At 47.4% G+C, this 23,440-nt stretch overlaps 1 protein-coding gene across 40 annotated transcripts in view; it reads left to right on the top strand.

Annotated features, from left to right (window-relative positions):
* adgrl2a (adhesion G protein-coupled receptor L2a) overlaps positions 1–23,207 on the top strand; it is a 683,083-nt gene extending 659,876 nt beyond the window's left edge. For 15 of the 40 annotated variants that reach the window (XM_038793693.1, XM_038793686.1, XM_038793688.1 and 12 more), the window contains 4 exons: positions 9,162–9,258; positions 17,383–17,511; positions 18,786–18,803; positions 21,101–23,207. In XM_038793693.1, the coding sequence (XP_038649621.1) occupies positions 9,162–9,258; positions 17,383–17,511; positions 18,786–18,803; positions 21,101–21,861 (1,005 nt within the window). In that variant the 3' untranslated portion in view covers positions 21,862–23,207. Of the gene's footprint in view, positions 1–9,161; positions 9,259–17,382; positions 17,512–18,785; positions 18,838–20,358; positions 20,411–21,100 lie in introns of all 40 variants that reach the window. The other 25 variants (XM_038793695.1, XM_038793692.1, XM_038793691.1 and 22 more) reach the window with 5 other exon arrangements.
* The last annotated feature ends 233 nt before the right edge of the window (positions 23,208–23,440 follow it).

Here is a 23,440-nt window from a genome sequence, read left to right as displayed (position 1 = left end):
CTGCCCGGAACGTTCCTCCATTCGCATTCCAAACTCCTGTTCCCTGATTAGCGTGTTCTAAAAGCAGTCTTTACTTCCTATTCGCACTGCTGACTTGAGCTGCCGTCATCATTTCCAAGCCGCGCTGGCCATTTAGCGTTGCCGCCTCTGTGTGCATTTCGCCTGTAGGCTATTCGAGATCTGGGGCGGGATTCTCCGTCCATTCGCGGCAGTGCAAAATTCCCCGTCCTCGCTCGTAGCGGGGGGGGGGGGGACTTGCAACGGAGATTCCCGGCCCTAAACGCCATTCCACGATTGTTTTGCTCTTTGAAAGATAGGTTCAGGTTAAAAAAAATCCTTTCAACCGCTTTGGTTCTATCCCAGCCGACCCTTTCAAATTGTGCGTCGTGGAATTTTTATTGGTTGTCATACTGCCCTAAGGGAGATTATCGATACCTTGGGAGTTCCTTCCTGAACTCTGATGAGTATTGAATTGTAGCTGCCAAGGGCACATCTAGTGTTCCTCATTAACCGCGCACAGATGTAGCCATTGTCATCAGTCAGCCAGAAGGGTTGCAGTGAGTCTTTGAGCGCTCTGTGTCAAGGGTCCCATCCCCAAATATTCTTGCTAGCTTTAAAAGAAACCTCTGCTGTTGACCAGGTTGTATTCTCAAATTTGACTCCATACCTGACATCTGTGAGAATCAAAACAGATGGAGCAGTGAGACAGGCTTGAGGGTAATGTCGTGGGTAACGTGGGCACTACCCAATATGGACACAAGTGCCGGCAGCACTACACAACATGGACACAATTGACGAATGGCCCTCCTGTGCTGCTTCATCATATGAATCCTCAGCACTTCTGCTTTGGGCCTTGCTATTTCAGTCCGACCCTGGCTCACTCCTCATAGCCTGGTGCCGTGCCAGGCCCATCAGAAAGCATTGTTGAGCCACTTACAGAGCTTAGCCCCATTGATTTCTGCACAGGGAACTCACTTTATGTCCAGAGCAACCCTCCCCTATTCAGTACCAGACAACAGGTTCTGTGTTACAACTGGGACTCCTCCTACGAGTAGGGCCTTGGTGACCATGGACTTCCTTTGGTCCATGATTCGTCTTGACAAAGTGCTCTTGGGGTTTCTCGTTGACAATCCCATGCGACATGACTGACCAGGAAACCCTGACTCGTACCGCCCGCTGGAAAGAGTTGATGATCAATCTGTTTGGCTCGCTGCAAACATACCTTTCTTGGCCATCAAGTACTGGGACAGAGGTAGGAATGCGGCCACTATGCCACAAGATGTCCTGACAACAGGGTCTCCACTCCATTCCCCCTCCCCCTTTCTAAACAACCACCACGGGATGTATTTTCCAGTGGAGGAGGCAGTTCACCATTGGCCGCTGGCACAATCTTCTGGTCCCACCAATGTCCACGACATTTTACATGGTTCTCTCCGGGCCCAGCCGCGGGGGCGGCACGTTGGCACAGTGGTTAGCACGGCTGCCTTACGCTGCCAGGGACCCAGGTTCAATTCCCAGCCTTGGCTCACTGTCTGTGCGGAGTCAGCACGTTCTCCCCGTGTCTGCGTGGGTTTCCTCCGGGTGCTCCGGTTTCCTCCCACATGTGCATGTTAGGTGGGCTTACTGGGATAGGGTGGAGGTGTGGGCATCGGTAGAGTGCTCTTTCAGAAGGTCGGCACACACTCGATGTACCGAATGGCCTCCTTCTGCACTGTAGGAATTCTCTGGTCTAACTCACCACGGAGGGGGTGTCATCCTTGGCAGAACAAGGCGATCCAACAGGAAGGGCTGGAAAATCCCACTCCATATTATATATATATATATATATATGCAGCAAGCACTGTCACTAGCAATAGGAAATTTGATTAATCTCTCCCCATTAAAGGTGAATTTTATTTTGATTTTGTCCACGTACTTAGATTCGCACCATGCTTCTTGCATTGTCCCACTGTTTTAAAAATTCATCATTATTCTTTTGCCCTCTGCAGAACAGCTGTCAAACAGGTTACAGAAACCAGAATCAGTATAAATCGAACCCGCCCGCTTTTCTGAAGACACGTGCTCCTGCTGATGAATGTATTTACGTGCATTTCATTGTGCTTTCCAAAATACGCATCCTCGTGCTCATCTTATCAAGAACAGGAACTTGTTTCAGTGAGACCTTTAAAGGAGAGAAATGTCCGGAGGTTTTACACAGAGCAAACGTGTTCATTCAGATTAAAATAAGGGGCCTCTGTTTTATAGACAGAGATGAAGAATTTCATCTCCCGGAGGTTCGTTAGTCTTTTGCATCCTCTTCCACAGGCAGCGGTGGAGGTTGGTTGATTGAACATATTCGGTTAGATTTCTGATCAACTAGGGGAGTCCAGGGAAATGGGGGCAAGAAAGTGGAATTCTAACCATCATCAGATCAGCCATGATTTCACCGAATGGCAAAGCAGGCTCGATGAGCCAATGGCCTACTCCTGTTCAAGTTGCTTGCAATCTCATTAAATGTTTGCAGCGGTACAAGAGCTACGAGCAATGGGTGGGCACATTTTCCAAAATTCGAATTTGAGGTGGTTATGAGAGGTATTGGGAGGACCATACTCTCAAAGGCTTCATGGAAGGAGTTCCAGCGAAAAGGGCTAGAAATTGCTGTAAATCAGGAATGGGGAGTCCGATACTCAAGGAAATTATCATCACAGGGAAGTGGTACTGAGCAAATCGTTGGAGCTAACGAGGCTATCAAGGCCCTGGGTCCTGATGGACTTCATCTTGGGGTCTGAATGGGAATGACCAGTGAGATAGTTTTAATTGGTTTTAATTTTCCAAAATTCTCTTAAGATTCAGGAAAGCCTCCCTTACAATGGAAAATGGCAAACTAACTCCTTATTCGAAAAAGGGAGCAAGACAGAAAGCAGGAAACTACAGGCCAGTTGACCTAACATCTGTTGAACATGGTGGAAGCCATTAAGAAAGATTATTATTATTAAAGGTATTATGTGGCAGAAAAATTCAAGGCAATCAAGCAGAATCAGCATGGTTTTGTGAAGGGGAAATCATGTTTAACCAATTTATTAGAGTTTTTTTGGAGATGTCACAGGTGCTGCGGATGAGGGGGGACTGGTGGATGTACTGGCCAGAAGGCATTTGATAAGGTGCCACATCAAATGTTGTTGTGAAGTGTAAACGCTCATGTTGTAGGCGGTAACATACTGACATGGATTGAAGATTAGTTAGCTGACAGGAAACAGAGTGGGCAGAAATGGGTCATTTTCTGGTTGGCAGGATGTAACGAGTGGTGTACCACAGAAATCAGTGGTGGAACCTCAACTTTGTGCAATTTATTTAACTGACTTGGATGAAGGGACTGAAGGTACATTTGCTAAATCTGCTGATTTCACAAAGCTAGATAAGAAAGTGAGTTGTGAAGAGGACACAAGGAAGCTCCAAAGGAATAGAGACAGGTTAAGCCAGTGGACAACAATCTGGCAAATCGAGTGTGGTTTGGAAAAATGTGAAATTATCCATATTGGCAGGATGAAAATAAAACATATGTAAATGGTGAGAGATTACAGGGCTCTGAGGTGCTGGTAGTCCGAGTGCATGAATTGGAAAAGCATGCAGGTACAGCGAACAATTAGGAAATCTAATGGAATGTTAATGTTTATTGCAAGGGGAATTGATTACAAAAATAGGGAGGTTATGAGTCAGTTATTCAGGGCCTTGATGATACCACATCTGGGGTAATGTGTGTAGTTTTGGTTTCCTTATTTAAGAAATCGTGAAAATCTGTTGGAAGCAGTTCAGGGTACCAGGAATGTGTGGATTATCCTATGAGAATAGGTTGGAAAGGTTAGGCTTGTACCCGCTGGAGTTTAGAAGAGTAAGAGGCGACTTGATTGAAATTACAAGATCCTGAGGGGTATTGACCGGGTGGATGTGGAGAGGACGTTTCCTCCCAGAAGCTAGAACTAGCGGCCAATGTTTAAAAATAAGGGGGTCACCCGTTTATGACCCGGATGAGGAGATATTTTTTCTCTCAGAGGGTCATGACTCTTTGGAACTGCCTTCTTCAAAAGGCGATGTAAGCAGAGTCTTTGAATAATTTTAAGGCAGAGGTAGATAGATTCATGGTGAGCAAGGGGGTGAAAGGTTATCAGGATTAAGGAGAATGTGGAGTCCAAGTTACAATCAGATCAACCATGATTTTATTGAATGGCGGAGCAGGCTCAAAGGGCCAAGTGACCGAATGCTCATAATTCCTATGTTCATATCATTGCAAGCCAGCAATGCTATATTTTGATACTATGACCTGGTGGTTTTGTGGTGGTGATGATTATTGTCCTTGGAGGAATGATTGTATTTATCCAGTTTTCCCATCTTTTCACGCCTGTGAGGTTGGATTTTCCCATTGTTGGTGATTAGATTTGTCATAGAATTTACAGTGCGGAAGGAGGCCATTCGGCCCATCGAGTCTGCACCGGCTCTTGGAAAGAGCACCCAACCCAAGCCCACACCCCCACCCTATCCTCATAACCCAGTAACCCCACCCAACACTAAGGGCAATTTTGGACACTGAGGGCAATTTAGCATGGCCAATCCACCTAACCCGCACATCTTTGGACTGTGGGAGGAAACCGGAGCACCCGGAGGAAACCCATGCGTACACGGGGGAGAACGTGCAGACTCCACACAGACAGTGACTCAGCGGGTAATCGAACCTGGGAGCCTGGAGCTGTGAAGCAGTTGTGCTAACCACTGTGCTACTGTGCTGCCCAAATTAGTCACTGCTAAACAATAATCATTGTTGATGCTTCGTCCTATCAGATTTTGTCAACTGGCATTTTAAAATGAGAGAATGTCCTTCCATGGGTTGGGCAACAACTTTTGCTCTTCTGGTACTCTCTAGGAGGTCCCTGCTCTTATGCGTTGTCCAGTTAAGTTCACCAGGGACACAAAAGACCTTTAATGTCAATTGTCCACCATTTAGCCTTCACTTGTTAAAGCACCCTTTAGGAACATTGGAATTAGGAGCAGAAATAGGCAGTGCAGCCCTTCAAGCCCACTTCAATCAGATCATGGCTGATCTATTCCTGTCTCAAATCTATCTCCCACATGTTGACCCTTTAACCCATTTTTCTAAAATGAAAAATCTATCTCTCTCTTTCTTGAAAACATTTAATGACTACGTTCCAACACACTATGGGGCAGTGAGTTCTAGAAATTCACCACCCTCTGCGACTTTGCCCACCAGATATCTCCGAAATCAAACAGTCACTTTGTGAAGTGCCTTGGAAGATAACACCTTATCCAGTCTGCCTCACTGGCTGGGATTTTCCAGCCCTGCCCTGTGGCGGGCCACTTTCGGTGGGCATGGAAAACCTGCCACTTTGTGGAAAACACAGGATGTGTTTAACGTGTTTGAAGACCATTAACGTTTAGCAACGTCCACCACATCCAGTGCTAGTATTGGCCAGGTGGTGAAATCGAAAGACTACGAATGCTGGAAAACTGAAAAAGGAACAGAAAGTGATAGGAATGCTCACAGGTCAGGCAGAACCCGCGGAGAGTGAAACACAGTTACCCTTTCAGGCCGGTGACTTCCAATGTGGATGTGTCCAGAATTAACTAGGTCCACAGGTCACTGAAAGGGGCAACACAGGTGGAGAAGGTAGTCAAGAAGGCATACGGCATGCTTGCCTTCATTGGCCGGGGCATTGAGTATAAAAATCAGCAAGTCATGTTGCAGCTGTATAGAACCTTAGTTCGGCCACATTTGGCGTATAGTGTTCAATTCTGGTCACCACACTACCAGAAGGATGTGGAGGCTGTAGAGAAGGTCCAGAAGAGATTTACCACGATGTTGCCTGGTATGGAGGGCATTAGCTATGAGGAGAGGTTGAATAAACTCGGTTTGCTCTCACTGGAACGACGGAGGTTGAGGGGCGACCTGATGGAGGTCTACAAAAATACACCCATAGACAGGGTGGCTAGTCAGAGACTTTTTCTCTGGGTCAATTACTGGTGGGCATAGGTTTAAGGTGCGAGGGGCAAGGTTTAGAGGAGATGTACGAGGCAAGGTTTTTACACAGAGGGTAGTGGGTGCCTGGAACTCGCTGCCGGAGGACGTGGTGGAAGCAGGGGCGATAATGACATTTAAGGGGCATCTGGACAAATACATGAATAGGATGGGAATAGAGGGATATGGACCCCGGAAATGTAGAAGATTTTAGTTTAGACGGGCAACATGGTCGGTACAGGCTTGGAGGGCCGAAGGGCCTGTTCCTGTGCTGCACTTTTTAATTTGTTTGTTGTTATAGGGGCAGCACGGTAGCATAGGGGCAGCATGGTAGCATAGTGGTTAGCACAATTGCTTCACAGCTTCAAGGTCCCAGGTTCGATTCCCAGCTTGGGTCACTGTCTGTGAGGAGTCTGCACGTTCTCCCCGTTTGCACGTGGGTTTCTTCCGGGTGCTCCGATTTCCTCCCGCAGTCCAAAGATGTGCAGGTTAGGTGGATTGGCCATGATAAATTGCCCTGAATGTTGGGTGGGATTACTGGGTTATAGGGATAGTGTGGTGGTGTGGGCTTGGGTAGGGTGCTCTTTCCAAGAACCGGTGCAGACTCGATGGGTCGAATGGCCTCCTTCTGCACTGTAAATTCTATGATTCTATTTGTTCTTTAGTAGGCTTTGAAACCTGAATGTGCACAAGACGTTTCCTTGTGATGGTGTCTTTTAATTCATTAGACAGGAGAAAGCAAAATCCTGTATTCCTGAGGGAACATTGGGATAGAGTTCTTCATTGATCGAAACCAAGACAAAGTCACTATGCTTAAGAGTAGTCTAGGGGCATCCAAGCGTACTGCTCCTTCACGTTGATGGTACAGACTGAAGAACAGATAGTTCTCCTACTGTGTCGGACAACATTCCTCCCTCAAACAGAATGACATTTTACTCATTTTCCATTTCCTGGACCTTGCTTTGTGCAGCTTTACCACCACACTTATGCTTGCGTAACAGAAATTGCTCGATTTTTTTTTGAAAATAATAATTAATTACATATGAAGCACTTTTGGCTATCCAGAGGGATAGGCAGGGTGCTATGTGAATGCAGATTAAACTTGAACTTTGTAACTTTGTTCCCGAGTGTTTAAAAATGTGCTGAGTAAACTATTGCTCAAATCACATGAAATGCAGTGGGGAAACACAAACGGCAGTTTGAGCTTGAGTAAAAGAAGAGATTCAAACTTCTTAGTGGTCATTCATCTCCTCCTTGTTTTTCTGATCTGGCATTGCCTTACTTACCCATATAACCCTTAGCTTCCAAATAATTAATTCCATGTGAAGTGCTTTGAGATGTCAATGAAAGATACGCTACATAAATACAAAGCTACATTCTTTTGCTTTTGCTTTGCTCAATGTAATCCCTTCATAGCTTTGGCCTTCCTTAGATTGTGATCTTCTATGGCCCGATAACACTCCTCTAGCTCTGCTCTCATGAGCGTCCCCTATTTTCATTGTTCCACTATTGGTGACTGTATCTTCGGCTGTAGAATTCCCTCCTTAAACCGCTCCAACCTTTCTCTCCTTTAGATTTTCCTTCAAACCTACTTCTTGGGCCAAATCTTTGATCACCTGGCCTGTTATTGTCTCACGTGGTTTGTTGTCAAGCTTTCATAGAATCATAGAATTTACAGTGTAGAAGGAGGCTATTCAGCCCATCGGGTCTGCACTGGTGCTTGGAAAGAGCGCCCCACTTAATCCCTCGCCTCCACCCTACCCCAGTAGCCCTACCTAAACGTTTGGAAACTAAAGGGCAATTCAGCATGGCCAGTCCACCTGACCTGCACATCTTTGGACTGTGGGAGGAAGCTGGAGCACCCTGAGGAAACCCACGCAGACACGGGGAGAGCATGCAGACTCCACACAGACAGTCACCCAAGGCCGGATTTGAACCCGGATCCCTGGAGCTGTGACATTCATGTGAAGTACCTTGGGGCATTTCTACCACATTACGGTCACTTTAATAAATACAAATGGTTGTTGTTTTAACTGATAATTATCCACAAAACGTGTCATGGCTTTCCCATAGCGTGCTGCATAATGCCCTTGTGTAATTACAGAAGTGGGCAAAAGAGACAATTTTTCTCAAGTCGAATCCACCCACGGGTATTAATTATTTGATTGTATTCTACAAACTAAGGTCATCTACCTTGTCTCTGCCAAACGCTGGACATGGTTTTCTTTGGATGCGCAACTCCGACACAATGTCAGTCATAGTGAGTAGCCCAAACCCCTGCCTTTAGAAGAAGAATTTACATGATTCTCGTTTCCTTATTCTAAAACCAACATATCTCTGTTTGGGACCTTCTTAAACAAGCCTTATAAGCACAGGAGCAAGAGTTTGTGCTTTTTGTTTTATCTTAAAGGTTGATTTTTAAGCTGAAGAATTCGGCTCAGAGGAAAAAAAAAGCAAAACATTTACAGTACGATTGTAAAACCATTGGCCGTGTATCGATTATTTTTTTTAAATTGCTTACACTTTCTTCCCGTTTAAAACGGTAAAATAACATAATCAGATTTTAACCTGAGTCACTGTGCTTTCAAAGTCAAGTTATCTGTCCTTGAGGGAACGTGAGACATGGGTGGGTTGATGCTCCTGGGTCGGACTTGGCGTCAATGGGAAGATAGGTCCATGAAGCATTTAACAACAGCTGCTGGATTTTGTTTTCGTGCATGGTCAAGGAACATGACTCTTCGGACTAGGATTTGGGATCAAAGGCAGAATGCTTTCAGTTTAGCTTCTCCGTGAGAGAAGGCTGGTTTCATTCTCCAGTGCCCACTTGCAGTCGACTCACTGAGTGATGTGCGAGGAGGTGGCATCACGTAGAGAAGTGTATGCTCTAATTCATCTTCAAAGTCAATGTTAATATATTTGGTTCCATCGCTCTATTAACGCACAGGTGAAGTGGCAGCTTCCCCGCTCCTGTTCCAGTAGATCTAGGGCAACGGCAGGGTCACGCCAACATCAGTGCGAAGTTGAGCAGCGCCCCATTGCCTGAGAGATGTCAAAGCTCAGTCGTCCATTTTATGGTAGTTCATGTAGACCGGCCTTTTTTTTTTCTTTCTTTCATTCGGAGTGCTTTTGCTCACCAGCCTATTTGGCTTATTCACAGAGTCGTATTAGAAGAATGTGGAATGACACTGTGCGAAAACAATCAGAATCTTCCTTTATCTCAGGTGAAATCAACAGCACTTCAACACTTAATCAAGGTCAGTTCCTGGGGGTGGGGAAGAAATATATTGACAAAACGAAATGTCTTTTGGAATGGGATTGTCGTTCGTGCGTGTCCTGCTGTGGCTTTTCTGTGATGTCGCTCCGTAAAAAGAAAATCCACAGATCTAGTGTGGCCAAAAAATATACACGTCTGAATTTTTCTCAAGCCATTCACGAGAAAACATTACTTTTTTTTTCCCACTCAAAGGCTTCTTTATCCATTTTTTCCTCTTCAATATATCTTGAATCCACAACAGTGTAATTTTTTTTTGTTGCGATAATACAGAAGTGATGTACAAATTTAAGGTTATTCATGAAGGCCCCCGCTCGCCTTCTCAACCTTGCCCCCCTCCCCAGAGGTGTGGTGATCTTCCGGTTAAATCACCACCAGTCAGCTGTCCCCCCTCAAAGGGGAAAGCAGCCGATGGGCATCTGGGACTATGGCGACTTTACCTTTACTTTACAAATGTAATCAGAATGATTGTGTTGAGGGTTCTTCAGATAACTCGGTGAGTTTATCCAGTGGCTAGCTGAGTCCCACATCAGATTGGGAAAATCCAAGGCTCCATCTTGAACCTGCAGTGCAAGGGGAGGCAGTCTCATGAACTGGTATCATTCACCGAGGCAAGGAGGGGACAAATAGGCAAATTCCAGTAAGAAATTCAGAAGAAGCTTCATTATGGGCGACATGGTGGCACAGTCGTTAGCACTGCTTACTCACAGCGCCAGGGACCCGGGATCATTCTAACCTTGGGTGACTGTGATGCCCAAAGAGTGGCGAGAATCATAGAATCCCTCCACTGCGGAAGGGGGTCATTCGGCCCATCAAGTCTGCACCGACCCTCCGAAAGAGCACCCTACTGAAGTCCAATCCCCCGCCCTGTCCCTGGAACCCCGCAACCCCACCTCACCTTTGGATACTTAAGGGGCAATTTAGCATGGCCAATCCACCTAACCCTGCACATTTTTGGACTGTGGGAGGAAACCGGAGCACCCGGAGGAAACCCGCGCAGGCACGGGGAGAAAATACAAATTCCGCACAGATCGTGACCCAAGGCTGGGATTGAACCCGGCTCCCTGGTGCTGTGAGGCAGCAGCGCTAACCACTGTGCCATCGTGCCGCCCTTGAATGTGAAACTTGTCACCACAGGGAGTGGTTGAAGCAAATGGTACAGATGCCTTTACAAAATTGTGAGGGACATAGATAGGAAGAAACCTCCCCCTCAGCAGATGGGTTGATATCCAGCGGCATAGATTTAAGGTAAGGGGCAGGAGATTCAGAAGGGATTTGAGGAAAAAGCTTTTCTCCCAGGGGATGTTGAGACTCTGGAACACACTGCCTGAAAGGGTGGTGGAGCCGGGGAACCCTCGTAACATTTAAGAAGCATTCAGCTGAGCACTTGAAACGTCAAAGCACACAAGGCTGCGAGCCAAGTGATCGAAGAAGGCATTCGAATAAATAGGTGCATGATGACCGGGCAGACACGATGGGCTGAAGAGCGTCTATCTGTCATGCAAAATTCTACGACTATTTAGTGGGAAGCGAGACAAGCATATGAGGGAGAAGTGAATAGAGGGTTGCAGTGATAGATTTGGGTGAGAAAAGGCCAGGAGGAGGCTGGAGTGGATCAGAAACTGGTAATGAAAATCGCTTATTGTCACAAGTCGGCTGCAAATGTAGTTACTGTGAAAAGCTCCTAGTCGCCACATTCCGGCGCCTGTTCGGGGAGGCTGGTATGGGAATTGAACCGTGCTGCTGGACCAAGTGTCCTGTTTTAGCGTCATATGTCCAATGTAATCTTGTTACCTGAGATTCCCATTCCTGCTTACTGCGCATGCCGACACCAGCCCAGGCTCATGCAGTGGATACTGACTATTACTGGAAGTCGATGGGCAGGAGAGAAGCGACATCTTCAGGAAGGAGTATCGAGGAAAAGAGAGAACACGTTTTCCTTGAACCTTGTAACTGGGTACTGGAGGGTAACACTTGTTCTTCTGGCCTTGACACCCACCCCCCCGCCCCCCAAAATCTACCAATACTATTGTGTTGCCAGGTTGAGTTAAAGCCAGGGTAATCAGGTGAGGAAAGACGCACCCATAAAGAAAAGCAGCCTTGGGGTCTCTCGATTTTCAATTATTGGGTAGACTCCCTGTACTCTGAGGCACTGTTGTCACTGCCTTATATTGCCTGCTTTCACTTAGCTCATATTGTCAAGTACTGCCCTCGTGCAAGTACAGGATAATCTTCAACTCTCCAGCCTTCCTCCTCTTCCTGCCAAAACTGTTCTTCTCACCTCATTGCCTGAAACACATTGCTTTAACTTGGGGGGGATATTTCCAAGTTGTGTCCAATTCTGGGCACCAGTCTTCAGGAAGACAGTGAAGACTTCGGAGAGGGTTCAGAAGAAATGCATTAAAATTGTAGCAGGGATGAATGCTTGATCGGTAGATCGAAGAAAATGGGATTGTCCTCTCTCAGGCAGAGACAGGTACAAGGAGAGTAGTTCGAGGTGTTCAAAATCATGAAGGGGTTTGATCGGAGAAATAAACTATTTGCATGGCTGAAGGGTCGATGAGGCGAGGGCACAAATCTTTGGCAAAAGAAGCAGAGGCGACAAGAGAAAAAGTTTATTTATACAATGAGTGGTTAGAATTTGTAATGCACTGCAGATTCAATAGTAACTTTCAAAAGGTAACTGGGTAAAACCTACAAAAGGAGGGAATAAAACAATTGCAGGGACATGGGGAAAACTAATGAATTAGATAATCCTTCCGAAGAGCTAGCACAGAGCTAGATTCCTTCTATGCTGCAGGCCCATGAGGGGTACATTGCAAGGCCAGCAGTTGTGTTAGGACGTCCAAAACATGACAGAGCATCCAAATTCACCTTCTAAAAGGGGCGCAGGAACAGAACACTTGGCAGTTTAGAATCCCTACAGTGCATCCCTACAGGCCAATCGACCCATCGAGTGCACCAACCCTCTGAAAGAGCGCCCTATCCCCATATCCCCAGCTAACCTGCACACTTAAAGGTCAATTTATCATGGCCAATACACCTAACCCGCACATCTTTGGACTATAGGAGGAAACCGGAGCACCCGGAGGACATCCACGCAGACACAGGGAGAACATGCAGACTCCACACAGACCAGAATTGAACCCAGGTCCCTGGCGCTGTGATGCAGCAGTGCTAATCACTGTGCCGCCCACAAATCATTGGCGATGAAAAGGGAGGTTGAGAAAGCGATTTGAAATGGCATACCCGATCCCTGGATTTGTAAGGCGAGGCTTAGTGCACAAAAGCAAGGAAATGATGATGAAGCTGCATAAAACACGGGTTCCGAATCAACTGGAGTACTGTGTCCAGCTGTGGGCACCGCACTTTGGGAAAGATGTGAGGGCATTGGTGAGGGTGCAGAAAAAATTTACAAAAATGGTTCTCGGAATGAGAGTCCTCAGTTGCATGGATAGATTGGGAAACCTGTTCCTGGAGAAGAGATTGGTGAGAGGCGAGATTCAGTGGAGGTTTTCAAAATCATGAGCAATCTGGACAGAGCAAATAGAGAGAAACCCTTTTCATCGACGGAAGAATTGAGAAGCAGAAGGCAGCGATTTAAGGCAATTAACAAGAAGCAACGGTGGCATGAGGGAAAAGAACGTTGTTACGCAGCCCTAACCCTAAACCCTAATTCCAGCGCATCTGGAATGCGCTGCCTGAGTGTGTGGTGGGGGTGGGTTCAGGGTTTCAAAAAGAGAGTTGGATCAGCACCTTGAAGACAAAATAAATTTCAGGGGGGGGGGGGGGGGGGGGCAAGGGAGTGGAGCCAGCCAAATTGCTTTCCTGGAGAGTCAGCATAGAATTAATGGGCCGAATTGCCTCCTCCTGTGCCATAGGCATTCTATGTGCATCTTCGCTGCCCCATCATTGGCAACTGGCAAACGTGCCTCCCTTTAGCTATGTGATCTCGGAATTCCTTTCCATGAATCCTTCCTCCTCCCTCGTTTTCAAGTTCTTCCAAGTTCAGTCCAAATCTCTCCTCATTTGGTTTGGTGTTTTTTTTACTCCTTGTGGATCTGTAGCACCAGTGGACCACTGATGGCTTTTTAGGTTCAGAGTAGACGCTAGTTTCATCCACTGTTGCCACCCCCTCCTGTACTCGCCTTCAACAGCCCCATAAATTTAGCTTTTTCACTCCCACTGCTTTTCACCACTTCCTCTCCCTCAACCCCCAATGCCAGGTTGGCCTTTCCTTCACTACCTTAAAGGCATGGGCTACAGGTTGTTGTAGTGAAGGTATTGAACAAATGAACACCTAACTCCGATAAAGCCCTCATCAATCATGTTGCACTGGCTGGGTCAACTGTATGGATTCTGCGAAGCAACTGCACTAAACTCATGAATTTTACACAGTGATAATCCTGTCGATTGCTAATTGATTAAGAATAGGGCTCTACACTGACTCACAGCCGTGACTTGAGATAAATATAAGGCAATCCTCACATGCCTGTGTCCCTTGATGATAACTTGAGTGGACACAGGTTTTCACATGAGAGTCAAGCTCTCTGCTGACTGAGTCATCCGACGCTAAAGCCATCAGCGAGAGACCCGCTTGAAGTAAAATATTCAGTGGGTGATTCATTATCTCAGACCTAAATTGAAGTGTGATCATTTAAATGTTTAATTACCTTGAAGAGGCAGAGAGTGCAGTGATAAAATATACATCCATGAGGGGTGTGACGTGTCCAAAATTGTTGTGTCACCGCGCACAAGAGGAGAATATTTTCACTCCTGTTTTTTTTGTTCAATATGGACAATTTTACTTGGCATCAACAATCTCCTACCCTTCCCTAGATGCCCTTGAGTGCCTCACTGGGACACTTCGGAGAGCATTTAAGAGGCAGCCGCGGTGTTGCGGGACTGGAGTCATGTTTAGGTGAGATCTGTGGAACGGCAGCAGACTTCCTGCACTGAAGGAACTCGGTGAGCCAGTTCGGGTTTTTCTGACAAGCCATAATCCCACTGAGGAGAGGCCTTTTTTACTTCTGGATTTGACTGACATCAACGCCTCAGTGGGATGCGAACTCACTTTCGACTGGATTAGTCGGTCGGCTTCTGGGCGGCTAGTCCAACAACATGCCCTGGATCCCTGGAATGAAGAGCTTGTCATAGGAGAAACGGTTGAGGACTCAGGGTCTGTACTCGTTGGAGTTCAGAAGAACAAGGGGTGGAGGGTCTCATTGAAATTTACAGGACACCGAAAGGCCTAGAGTGGACGTGGAGAGGATGTTTCCATTTGTAGGAAAAACTAGAACCCGAGGCCACAGCCTCAGCCTGAAGGGACGATCCCTAAAGAATGAGATGAGGAGGGATTTCTTCAGCCAGAGGGTGGTGAATTTGTGGAACTCTTCGCCGCAGAAGGCTGTGGAGGCCAAATCACTGAGTGCCTTTAAGACAGAGATAGGTAGATTCCTGATAAATTAGGGGTTATGGGGGGAAGGCAGAGGAATGGGGGTGAGAAACATATCAGCCATGATTGAATGGTGGAGCAGACTCGATGAGCCGAGCGACCTAATTCTACTCCTATGTCTTATGGTCTTATGTCTACCTTGACTAACCGTATCCTGAAGTAGAGTACTCGGGGGGTTAACATTGCAGTACGAGACACACAAACCAAGGCATTCCTCAATTCAATCACCAACCTGTGTGGGATCTTAGCTGAGGATAATTGCAATTGGCCAGTCAGTCTTTGAGTTGGTGGGGAAGAAAGTGGCCTGCTTCTAAAAAAAGCTGTACAGTGATCACCCGCTGGGCACTTGTTCCGGGGCAGAGAATCTTTGATTACGTGGATAGATTAGAGAAACCGGGGCCATTCTCCTTTCAGGGCAGAAGCTGAGAAAGAGATTTGACTAGAGATGCTCGAAATCATGAACGATGGGGGGCAATTGCTCCCATTGGCAGGAGGATCAAGAACCGTAGGAACATGACAAAGCAGCCAAAGCCAACGTGTTTTTTACGCATCGCTTTGCTAGGATCTGGAATGCACTGCCTGAGAAAGTGATGGAGGCAAATTAAATCGTGGGTAAACAAAATTGGGAGAAAGAAATTGCTTTGAACTGGGGGGGGGGAAAGGCTGAGGATTGAGGCGCAGTGGGACTGGCTGAATTGCAGAGAGCTGGCACGGACACAGTAGGCTGAATGGCTTCCTGTGCTGTAAATATTCTATGATTGTATGAATCGATGGGGGTAGGGCTAGGCTGTGAAGTCTTCTAGCTGCAGTCAACTAGCGCAGTGTTTGGCCAAATAGATCACAAAGATGCAATTCCATCTGACGTGGTCAATTTGCCACTTCTGCGCACCCTCTAGCCCCTGATCTCGGGCAGCGGGTATGTGGCTTAACGCGGCCCAGAGATCAAAGGCACAACTTGGCCCTCAATACTTTATTGACTGTGTAAGTCTCCCCTTTCACCTCACTTGCTTCGTTTACAAGTAACAGTACTCCATATTTAGATTCAAGGGATGCTCATTTGTTCCCTTGCTTCGCTGCCCTGAATATCTCAGTAGTCACTATATAGAAGGAAGCAGACTATGTGAATAGAGAGCAGCAACGATACGGGTACTTTGGAAAAACACTGAAGCATGTCAGAGGTTTTAGGTCATTGGTGAAAACTATGCCTGTTAAATTCCTAATGACAAAATAGACATCAAACTAACAATCTGGTTGCCCAAACATTTTAATTTCAACAAATTAACACCTTGTCGTTGTCCATCCTAGACTAAAATAAATGCCTTGTGGAAAAGAATAATAGTGAGAAGAACTGCGAATCTCAAAATAAATCCCGCATCAGCAACCGTGCAACCAAATCCTGCATCAGCAACCGTGCAACCAAATCCCGCACCAGCAACCGTGCAACCAAATCCCGCATCAGCAACCGTGCAACCAAATCCCGCATCAACAACCGTGCAAACCAATGATTTAAAACAAAGACACGGAGTGGCGGCAGGGTTTGAAGGGGTGAGGTGGTGGGATCCGGAGCGGGAGGTCGATATTGAGCGGGAGGTCCATCCGGAGCGGGAGGTCAGAAGAGAAGTGACCCAAATATTTAATCGGTCTACAGTTTTGTGGACGGTCACATCCTCCTTTGCTGTGATTGGCTGCGGCTTCCTTACGGCCAAGGTTGATGCCCAAAGAGACTTCGCCTTCCCAGGGCCCGATCTCCCCCCCCCCAATCCTCACCCAAGTGCACTGAGAACAGATTGTCAGGTTGCCCCTTCATTGTGAGAGTGTGCTGGCCAATTCCCTGATTCTCACCTCATCCAACATCCGCAAACCTCCTTGTTGCCGATCAGGAGATGGTTCGAAACGCTGCCGATTTAGATTTTCTTTATCCCCGTTCAATTTATTCCCTCACTCTCCAGGCAAGGAAAGGCTCCTGCTGCCACTTGTGTTGGGGGGAGGGGGCGGGGGGCATCTTGGGATGTTAACTGCCGCCAGATAAATGCAAGGTGCAGATGCCCGGCTGAGAGGAGGCGAGGAATTGAACCTATGATGTTCTTGGCCTCCCCTGATCAGCTACTCACTGGATTAACTCACTGTGCTATTGGGGGAAAGAGAGCGAGGAAGTTGTGGAAGAGCGAAGGAGGGTGGGGGTTTGGTGGGGGGGGGGGGGGGGGGGGGCGAGGGGGAGGGGGCATTCACTGCAGCAACAACAGAACATGTGCCAAAATGTTTTTTGCCAATGAACAGAAAGCTAGCAGCAAGCACAGAGACAGTTATTCATCGCATGTATACGACCTTCTTAATGCAAGGAAAACACATCGTTATTTTTCACTACCCTTCAGGGTGGGGAATGCCTTGCAAATCGGACAGCCCCAAGAAAACCTCGTTGAACCTTGAAAATGAAAGTCACCCTCGCCCATTTTTGGGGACTTTGTCACGTGTAATGGCGTAATGCTTAGCAATTTGTACTTCGTGGCTGCCTGGGCCTTGTCAGCTGAACTTGAAGTGGCAGCCCATTTTTCTTTTAAGAGGCCCGCCTTGACTTGTGTGTTTTGAAAGAGTCTGTGAGCATAACGAAATCAAAACCAAACTGATGTATCTTTTTCTGTCTTGTTGCTTTAGGGATGACGGGCAATTATCTACTAACAAATCCTCTTCTGCGACCCCATGGCACTAACAACCCTTATAACACCTTGCTTGCGGAAACCGTTGTCTTTAGTTCCCCTTCAGCTGACGTGTTTAGCTCACCAGGTGTGCTTACTTAACTCTTGAAAAACCATTGTTGACACAACTGCTAGAAGTTTCTCTTTTGGGCGCTGGGGGGGTGGGGTGGGTGGGATGGGGGGGGGGTTTAGGGTGGGACTGTAGTCAGAATTGCCCTGACCAATAAAATAGAAGCTTCATTACGTTAACGGTGTTCTTTAGTCAGCAAAATATTAATTGCAAACAAATCACCCCCCCCCAACACCCTGATACATTTTTTATCTTAGCATTGCACCAAAATTCCCTTCCTGCTTCCCACACTCACCTCCCCAGTCGCCCACACTTCCCAAGCCTCCCCCCCCCCCCCCCCCCCCCCCCACACTCACAAATCCTGAGGGATCATTTGCAGAAGCCTTTGCGAAACCAAACTCGACAAACCCCAAGATTCAGTAAAATAAAAGCAAAACACTGCGGATGCTGGAGATCGGAAATAAACACAGAATATTCCGGAAGTACTCAGCCGGTCTGGCAGCCACTGCGGGGAGAGGAAGAGAGCTCGCGCTATCGAGTCCAATAAGAGCTTTGTTCTGAGGGAGCTTTGTTCGCAGTGGATTCGAACGTCAGCTCTGTTTCCCTCTCTATGCAGATGCGGAGTATTTCCCACGCTTTCTTACCCTGCGAATCGGTCCCTACTCCGCTCCGAGTGGACCCAATTCAGGTACCAGGGCAGTGACCTGCACTCGAGAAGGGAGGGACTGCCCCTGATTGCCACAGACCCCTCACCCTGTTGGGAAAAAATACAAAAGGTGTTTGGGCGGGGTGGAGGTTAGAGGGAATGTCATACGCTGCCCCCTCCCTCACAAGGAAGCAAACTATTGGAGAGCTGGGGGAGGGGGGGGTAGCGGGGGGGTAGTCCGAATGTAAAAGCCGTGTTGCCAGTGCAAGGCAACCCCTCGCGCAAGGGGAAATACTTGGCAGCGAGAAAAGGGACACAACCATGCCTTGAAACGGCAGCTAGAGCCATTTCCCTTTCGCAAAGCACTACCACGATAACCCTCGCCACAGAAAGTTACCATTTTAATGGAAGCAGTCCATCGATCCTCCACTGCTAAGAAACCTCAATTCAAACGAGATACCTTAGCCCTCAAATTCCACCTGCTCTCAAGCAAACATATTAACACTGCGAGTAATCTAAGCAATGAACCCTAGCTAAAGAAAGAGAGGGAAACGTGTGTGTTTTATAAGTGGTGTGTTGAATCTAACCCGAGTTTTCTTTCTTTTTCATTATTTGTCTTTTGCTCTTTCCTCATGCTTCCCTCTAGTGACCTACAGAGAGACAAGTATGGGAGTCAAAATTAACTTTGCCTATCAAATGTAAAAAAAAATTCCAGCATGCTTGTCTAATTTTTTTATTTATCTTTTACTTGAAATGAGGCAATTGGTGAAAACTTAACTGGAGACCCGGATGTAGAGTCAGTGGGAAGACGTTGACTGTGATTATCTGGCTTTGTAAAGGAATGTGTAAAATTGCAGACACACCGCTGATCAGAGAGGGATTTTATAGACTACGTTCATGAGCCAGAACTTGGCCGATGTAAATTCAATTGGCTGGATCTCACTTGTTGCTGTTGTTAAATTCTAATCGTTGCCCCAATGTTACTGAGCTTCCAAGGCAGCAAAGAGGATTTCTCTGGTCGATCAGTTCTGCTCTTAGGGGGTTGGGGGAAGGGGTTAGTCACTTGAGTTCCTTGCTCTGGATGTCTAGCAGGCCCTGATGGAAATGCGCCTGGGGTGGTCTAGGATAGGAGAAGTGATCTCTTCACTGGAAGCTGCACAGGTCAGCAGAACTCATGCTAATTCAACCGTGCGGAATAAAGCAGGCAGGCGCCATATTGGAGTCGCTGAATTTTCCACTGCACACCCGCCCACTGGAGGCTGAAGGTGGCCACACAAATGTTTCGCTCTCTCCCCCCCGCCCCCTTTCCAGGTCAGGTGGATCAAACCCAATTTCAGCAGGTGCCTCTGGATGGTAACTTTTTTGCAAACTGATTTCCTGTTGCCAGCAAAGCTCACCTCCCTCACGCCGTTTTGAATACAGCACAGCAGTCACTCTGTGGCCAGTCACATTCCAATCGCATTTTGCATCATTCCAGTCAAAGTAATTGATACCACAAGTAGCACTTTCCAAAGCATGCTGTCCTAACAAGTGTGTATTTGTGTGTGTGTGTGTGTGTTTTTCTGTACTTGTGATAAATTACGTGCTGGTTATTTTATGTGTCCGTGCTATGATAGAAAGAATTCTTAGCTGTTGTAAAGCACAAGGCTGGTAAATTAGCCCACTTCTCGTCCATTCGCTGTTCCTGCAAACACACAAAGAGGTCATATCCCTCCTCAGTTGGTGGATCCTGGGCACCTCCTTTTCATTCTGCCCCCACACATATGCTGAGGGTGACGCGATTCATCTTCTGCAGCCTGCCATTGAAGACCTCTGCACGGCCTTCTTCATTTGCCCACCCAGGCCCCTGGTCTCTTAAGGGACCTTATCCCACAAAACCCCCTTTGCCCCATTTACCCCCCTCCACCCGCCCCCATCCTCTCACACACCCTCTAATCGCCAGTCCGCAGTGTTACCGTGACAGGTGCAGGCAGCATGGTCGCGCGGGTGCGGCTCTCACGGAGGGCGGGTCGTGAGTGGCGCCCAGCGGCTCTCGAAAAGAAAGCGAAGCATTTCTGCCGTAACGATGCGCACAGGAGCAGAGACTGGAATAAAAGGTCCTCGTTGCCTGAGATGGCATTTGACAACCCCCACCCCCTAGCTCTGACTGGTTTTTCTGAGATGTTTGCGTGATCCTTCCTCATGTTACAGTGACCATTTTACTTTCTTTTGTACGTCAGCTACTCTTACACCAGATAGCCAGAGCAGACACACTTGATGTGAATTACCCATGTGAGTCGACCCAGCCGATGTCTGTAGTGTTTTCAGGTGGTGCTTGTGGAGCCTGATACCTGTAGTTCCAAGAGTATGACTGTTCAGTGTGTGTCATGCTTAATTTGTGCTTGTCCATTTTTCACCTCCTTCTCTCCCCCCCCCCCCCCCCCCCCCCCCCCCCCCCCCCCCCCCCCCCCCCCCCCCCCCCCGCCATCATTCTTTGCTTTGCACCATGATACCTCATGACAAAGAACTGTGAACTAGACTTGCCTGCCCGTGTCTGGATTTAATTTGATCCCATTTATTAGCATATGTTTTGTGAAGGTGGTGCATTTACCCCCCCCCCCCCCCCACCCAAGTCAACTTTAAGGTATTTCAGGACAAAAATCTATTTTGCCTTGTCTTGCATAGAGCCACATGGAATGGCTGTGCACTGTGACTGAAAACGGGCGATGCTGCCAATGTGAAGCGTCTCCCTTCATCAGCCATATTGATTGAGTTGAATTGCGGGATGCAGCAGGGGGAGGGGGGGGGGGGTGGAATACCTCATCTTGTTATCCTTAAACGCTACCAATAAAACTATTGTTATTTTGTCCTGAACTACATTAAAAAGATATTAAATTTTTCTTTGGCTTGGAAGGTTTCACCACAAGGGGACAAACTGCCAACTCTGTAACGTATTTTCTCTTCTTCTGCTCTTGTTTCCAGGTCATTCACTGAACAACGGCCGGGACACAAGCGCGATGGATACTCTACCACTTAACGGCAACTTCAACAATAGCTACTCCATTCGGAATGGGGATTTCTCCAACGACAGTGTGCAGGCGCTGGACTGCGGGATGAGCCTTGGGGACACGGCTTTTGAGAAGATGATCATCTCCGAGCTGGTGCAGAACAACCTCCGGGCCAGCAGCCACAAGGCTCACAACCTCGACCGCGGCCTATCCGCCAAGATGGTCACCGCCGGCGGCAGCAGCAGCGAGGACGACGCCATTGTGGCCGACGCTTCGTCCCTGGCGCGGGGGGACCGGCCAGGAGAGCTGCGGCAGCCGGAGCTTGAAGCCCCACTGATTCCGCAGCGCACCCACTCCCTCCTGTACCACCAGCAGAAGCGGGCGGAGCCAGAGGCCGACGCTGGCTATGTGGCGGAGCTGACGGCCGAGGTCGATGACTCCTTGCAGTCACCCAACAGAGACTCCTTGTACACGAGTATGCCCAACCTGAGAGACTCTCCATACCCGGAAAGTAGCCCCGAGGCAGAAGAAGACTTGTCGCCCTCCAAACGGAGTGAAAATGAGGACCTTTACTACAAGAGCATGCCCAATCTAGGTGCTGGGAACCAACTCCAGACATATTATCAAATTAGCAGGGGTAACAGTGACGGATATATTATTCCCATTAACAAGGAGGAATCAATTCCAGAAGGGGATGTGAGGGAAGGACAAATGCAGCTGGTAACTAGTCTGTGAAACACATGCATTAAAAACTCAAAGCAGAGATAAAAGGACCTCTGTAAGGTGCCACGCCTCGTATCTACCTGAATGGACAACGCAGCCACCTGTGGTGCTTTTACATTGTACAGGAACGGAAAACAGATGGCTGCTACAACTCTGTGAAGATCTTGTGAGGAACAGGGACTCTCTCGCTACACAGTATTGTTCCGTCGCCAACAAAATCACACTAAATCCTTGGGTCTCTGCGCCTTTGTGCACTGCTGTTGATGCAGTGGGAGAACTTCTGGCCATTCCAGTGCAGCCGTTTTGAACACAGTTGTATATATAGTTGCACCGTGTATTCCTTGCCCCCCCCCCCCCCCCCTCCCTCCCAAACCCAGGGCCTGGTCTCAGGCCCGAATCCAAACCCCAGGCCCCCGCCACACTTTAGAATACGAGAGAAAGGGTCCTGGAATCCCGCAATAGCTGTAGTACCTTAAAAGCTCCCGGAGAGGCGTCTGTCCAACGCAGAGATGAACTGTGCTTCATTGGTCGGTTTTTAAAGAGCCAGTCGCCTCCTTGCATATTTTTGCGGGCGGAGGCCCCGGTTAGCCAATAGCAGCCGAGCTGCAGGCCTTACACCTCATGTTCATTCAGCTGTACAGTTTATCTGTTCTCACTGAGAAATGGCTAAAGAAAATATATTTTGTTGTATTGCTATTGTAAAATAAATCGAATACATTGTCAGACCTGAATATAAGAGAATTTTAAACAGAAGAAATTTGATGAAAATATTGTGAAGCTCCCCAACTGCACATATGATGAAATCTGTTTTCTCTTTTCTTTCACTTCAGAAATGTCCCCATTTTTACTTCATCGTTCACGTCTTACGGTAGCTCTTTTTAAAAAAAAAAACATTCTCTCTCGCTCACCCGTTGGAACCCGCTGCCTTTAATGATTTATTGTTTGGCCAAATGAGTTGTGCCCTTAAATCTTTACTGAATCGTTGGATACGCGAATAAATCAGGCTCCATTTGTTTTTACTGTAATATATACTTGATGGGGAAAGGTTGGGCGGGGGTGGAGGGAGGTGAGAGGGATGATTGGCACATGAGGTATTTTCATACCAATCTGGTCATGCCAATCAAAGGAACAGGTCGACTCCCTGGGCTACGAGTGTTGCCACGTTCCGTTCCGCGTCCCCGAGAGATTATTTATTTATCATGGCCGAGGAGGCAGGGTTTGAACGGTCTCAGCACAGATTTGCTTCAAAGTATCATCTTTGTGTATTTCCTGTTAATAACGAGATCCCCACCACTAATATCTGATGTAAAGTTTAACACTTCTTTGGCAGTAAATAAATGTGAGAATTTTGCAAATAATCGATAAAGTCAAGTGTATTTTTTTTCTGTCCCCACCCCCAATGCGTTGACTCAATATTGAATACCTTTGGATATGACTGCAGTATCAGAGAAGACTCAGTGAAGTAGCTCACTCGCCTCGGAATTAGGAGGCTATGGATTATAGTCCGCTCAAGAACCTAGGCTGACCTTAATAATAATCTTTATTGTCACAAGTCGGCTTACATTAACACTGCAATGGAATGACGTGTGAA

This window comes from Scyliorhinus canicula, chromosome 4 (genome assembly GCF_902713615.1).
Source record: "Scyliorhinus canicula chromosome 4, sScyCan1.1, whole genome shotgun sequence".
NCBI lineage: Eukaryota > Metazoa > Chordata > Chondrichthyes > Carcharhiniformes > Scyliorhinidae > Scyliorhinus > Scyliorhinus canicula.
This window is presented reverse-complemented; position numbering and strand designations above follow the sequence as displayed.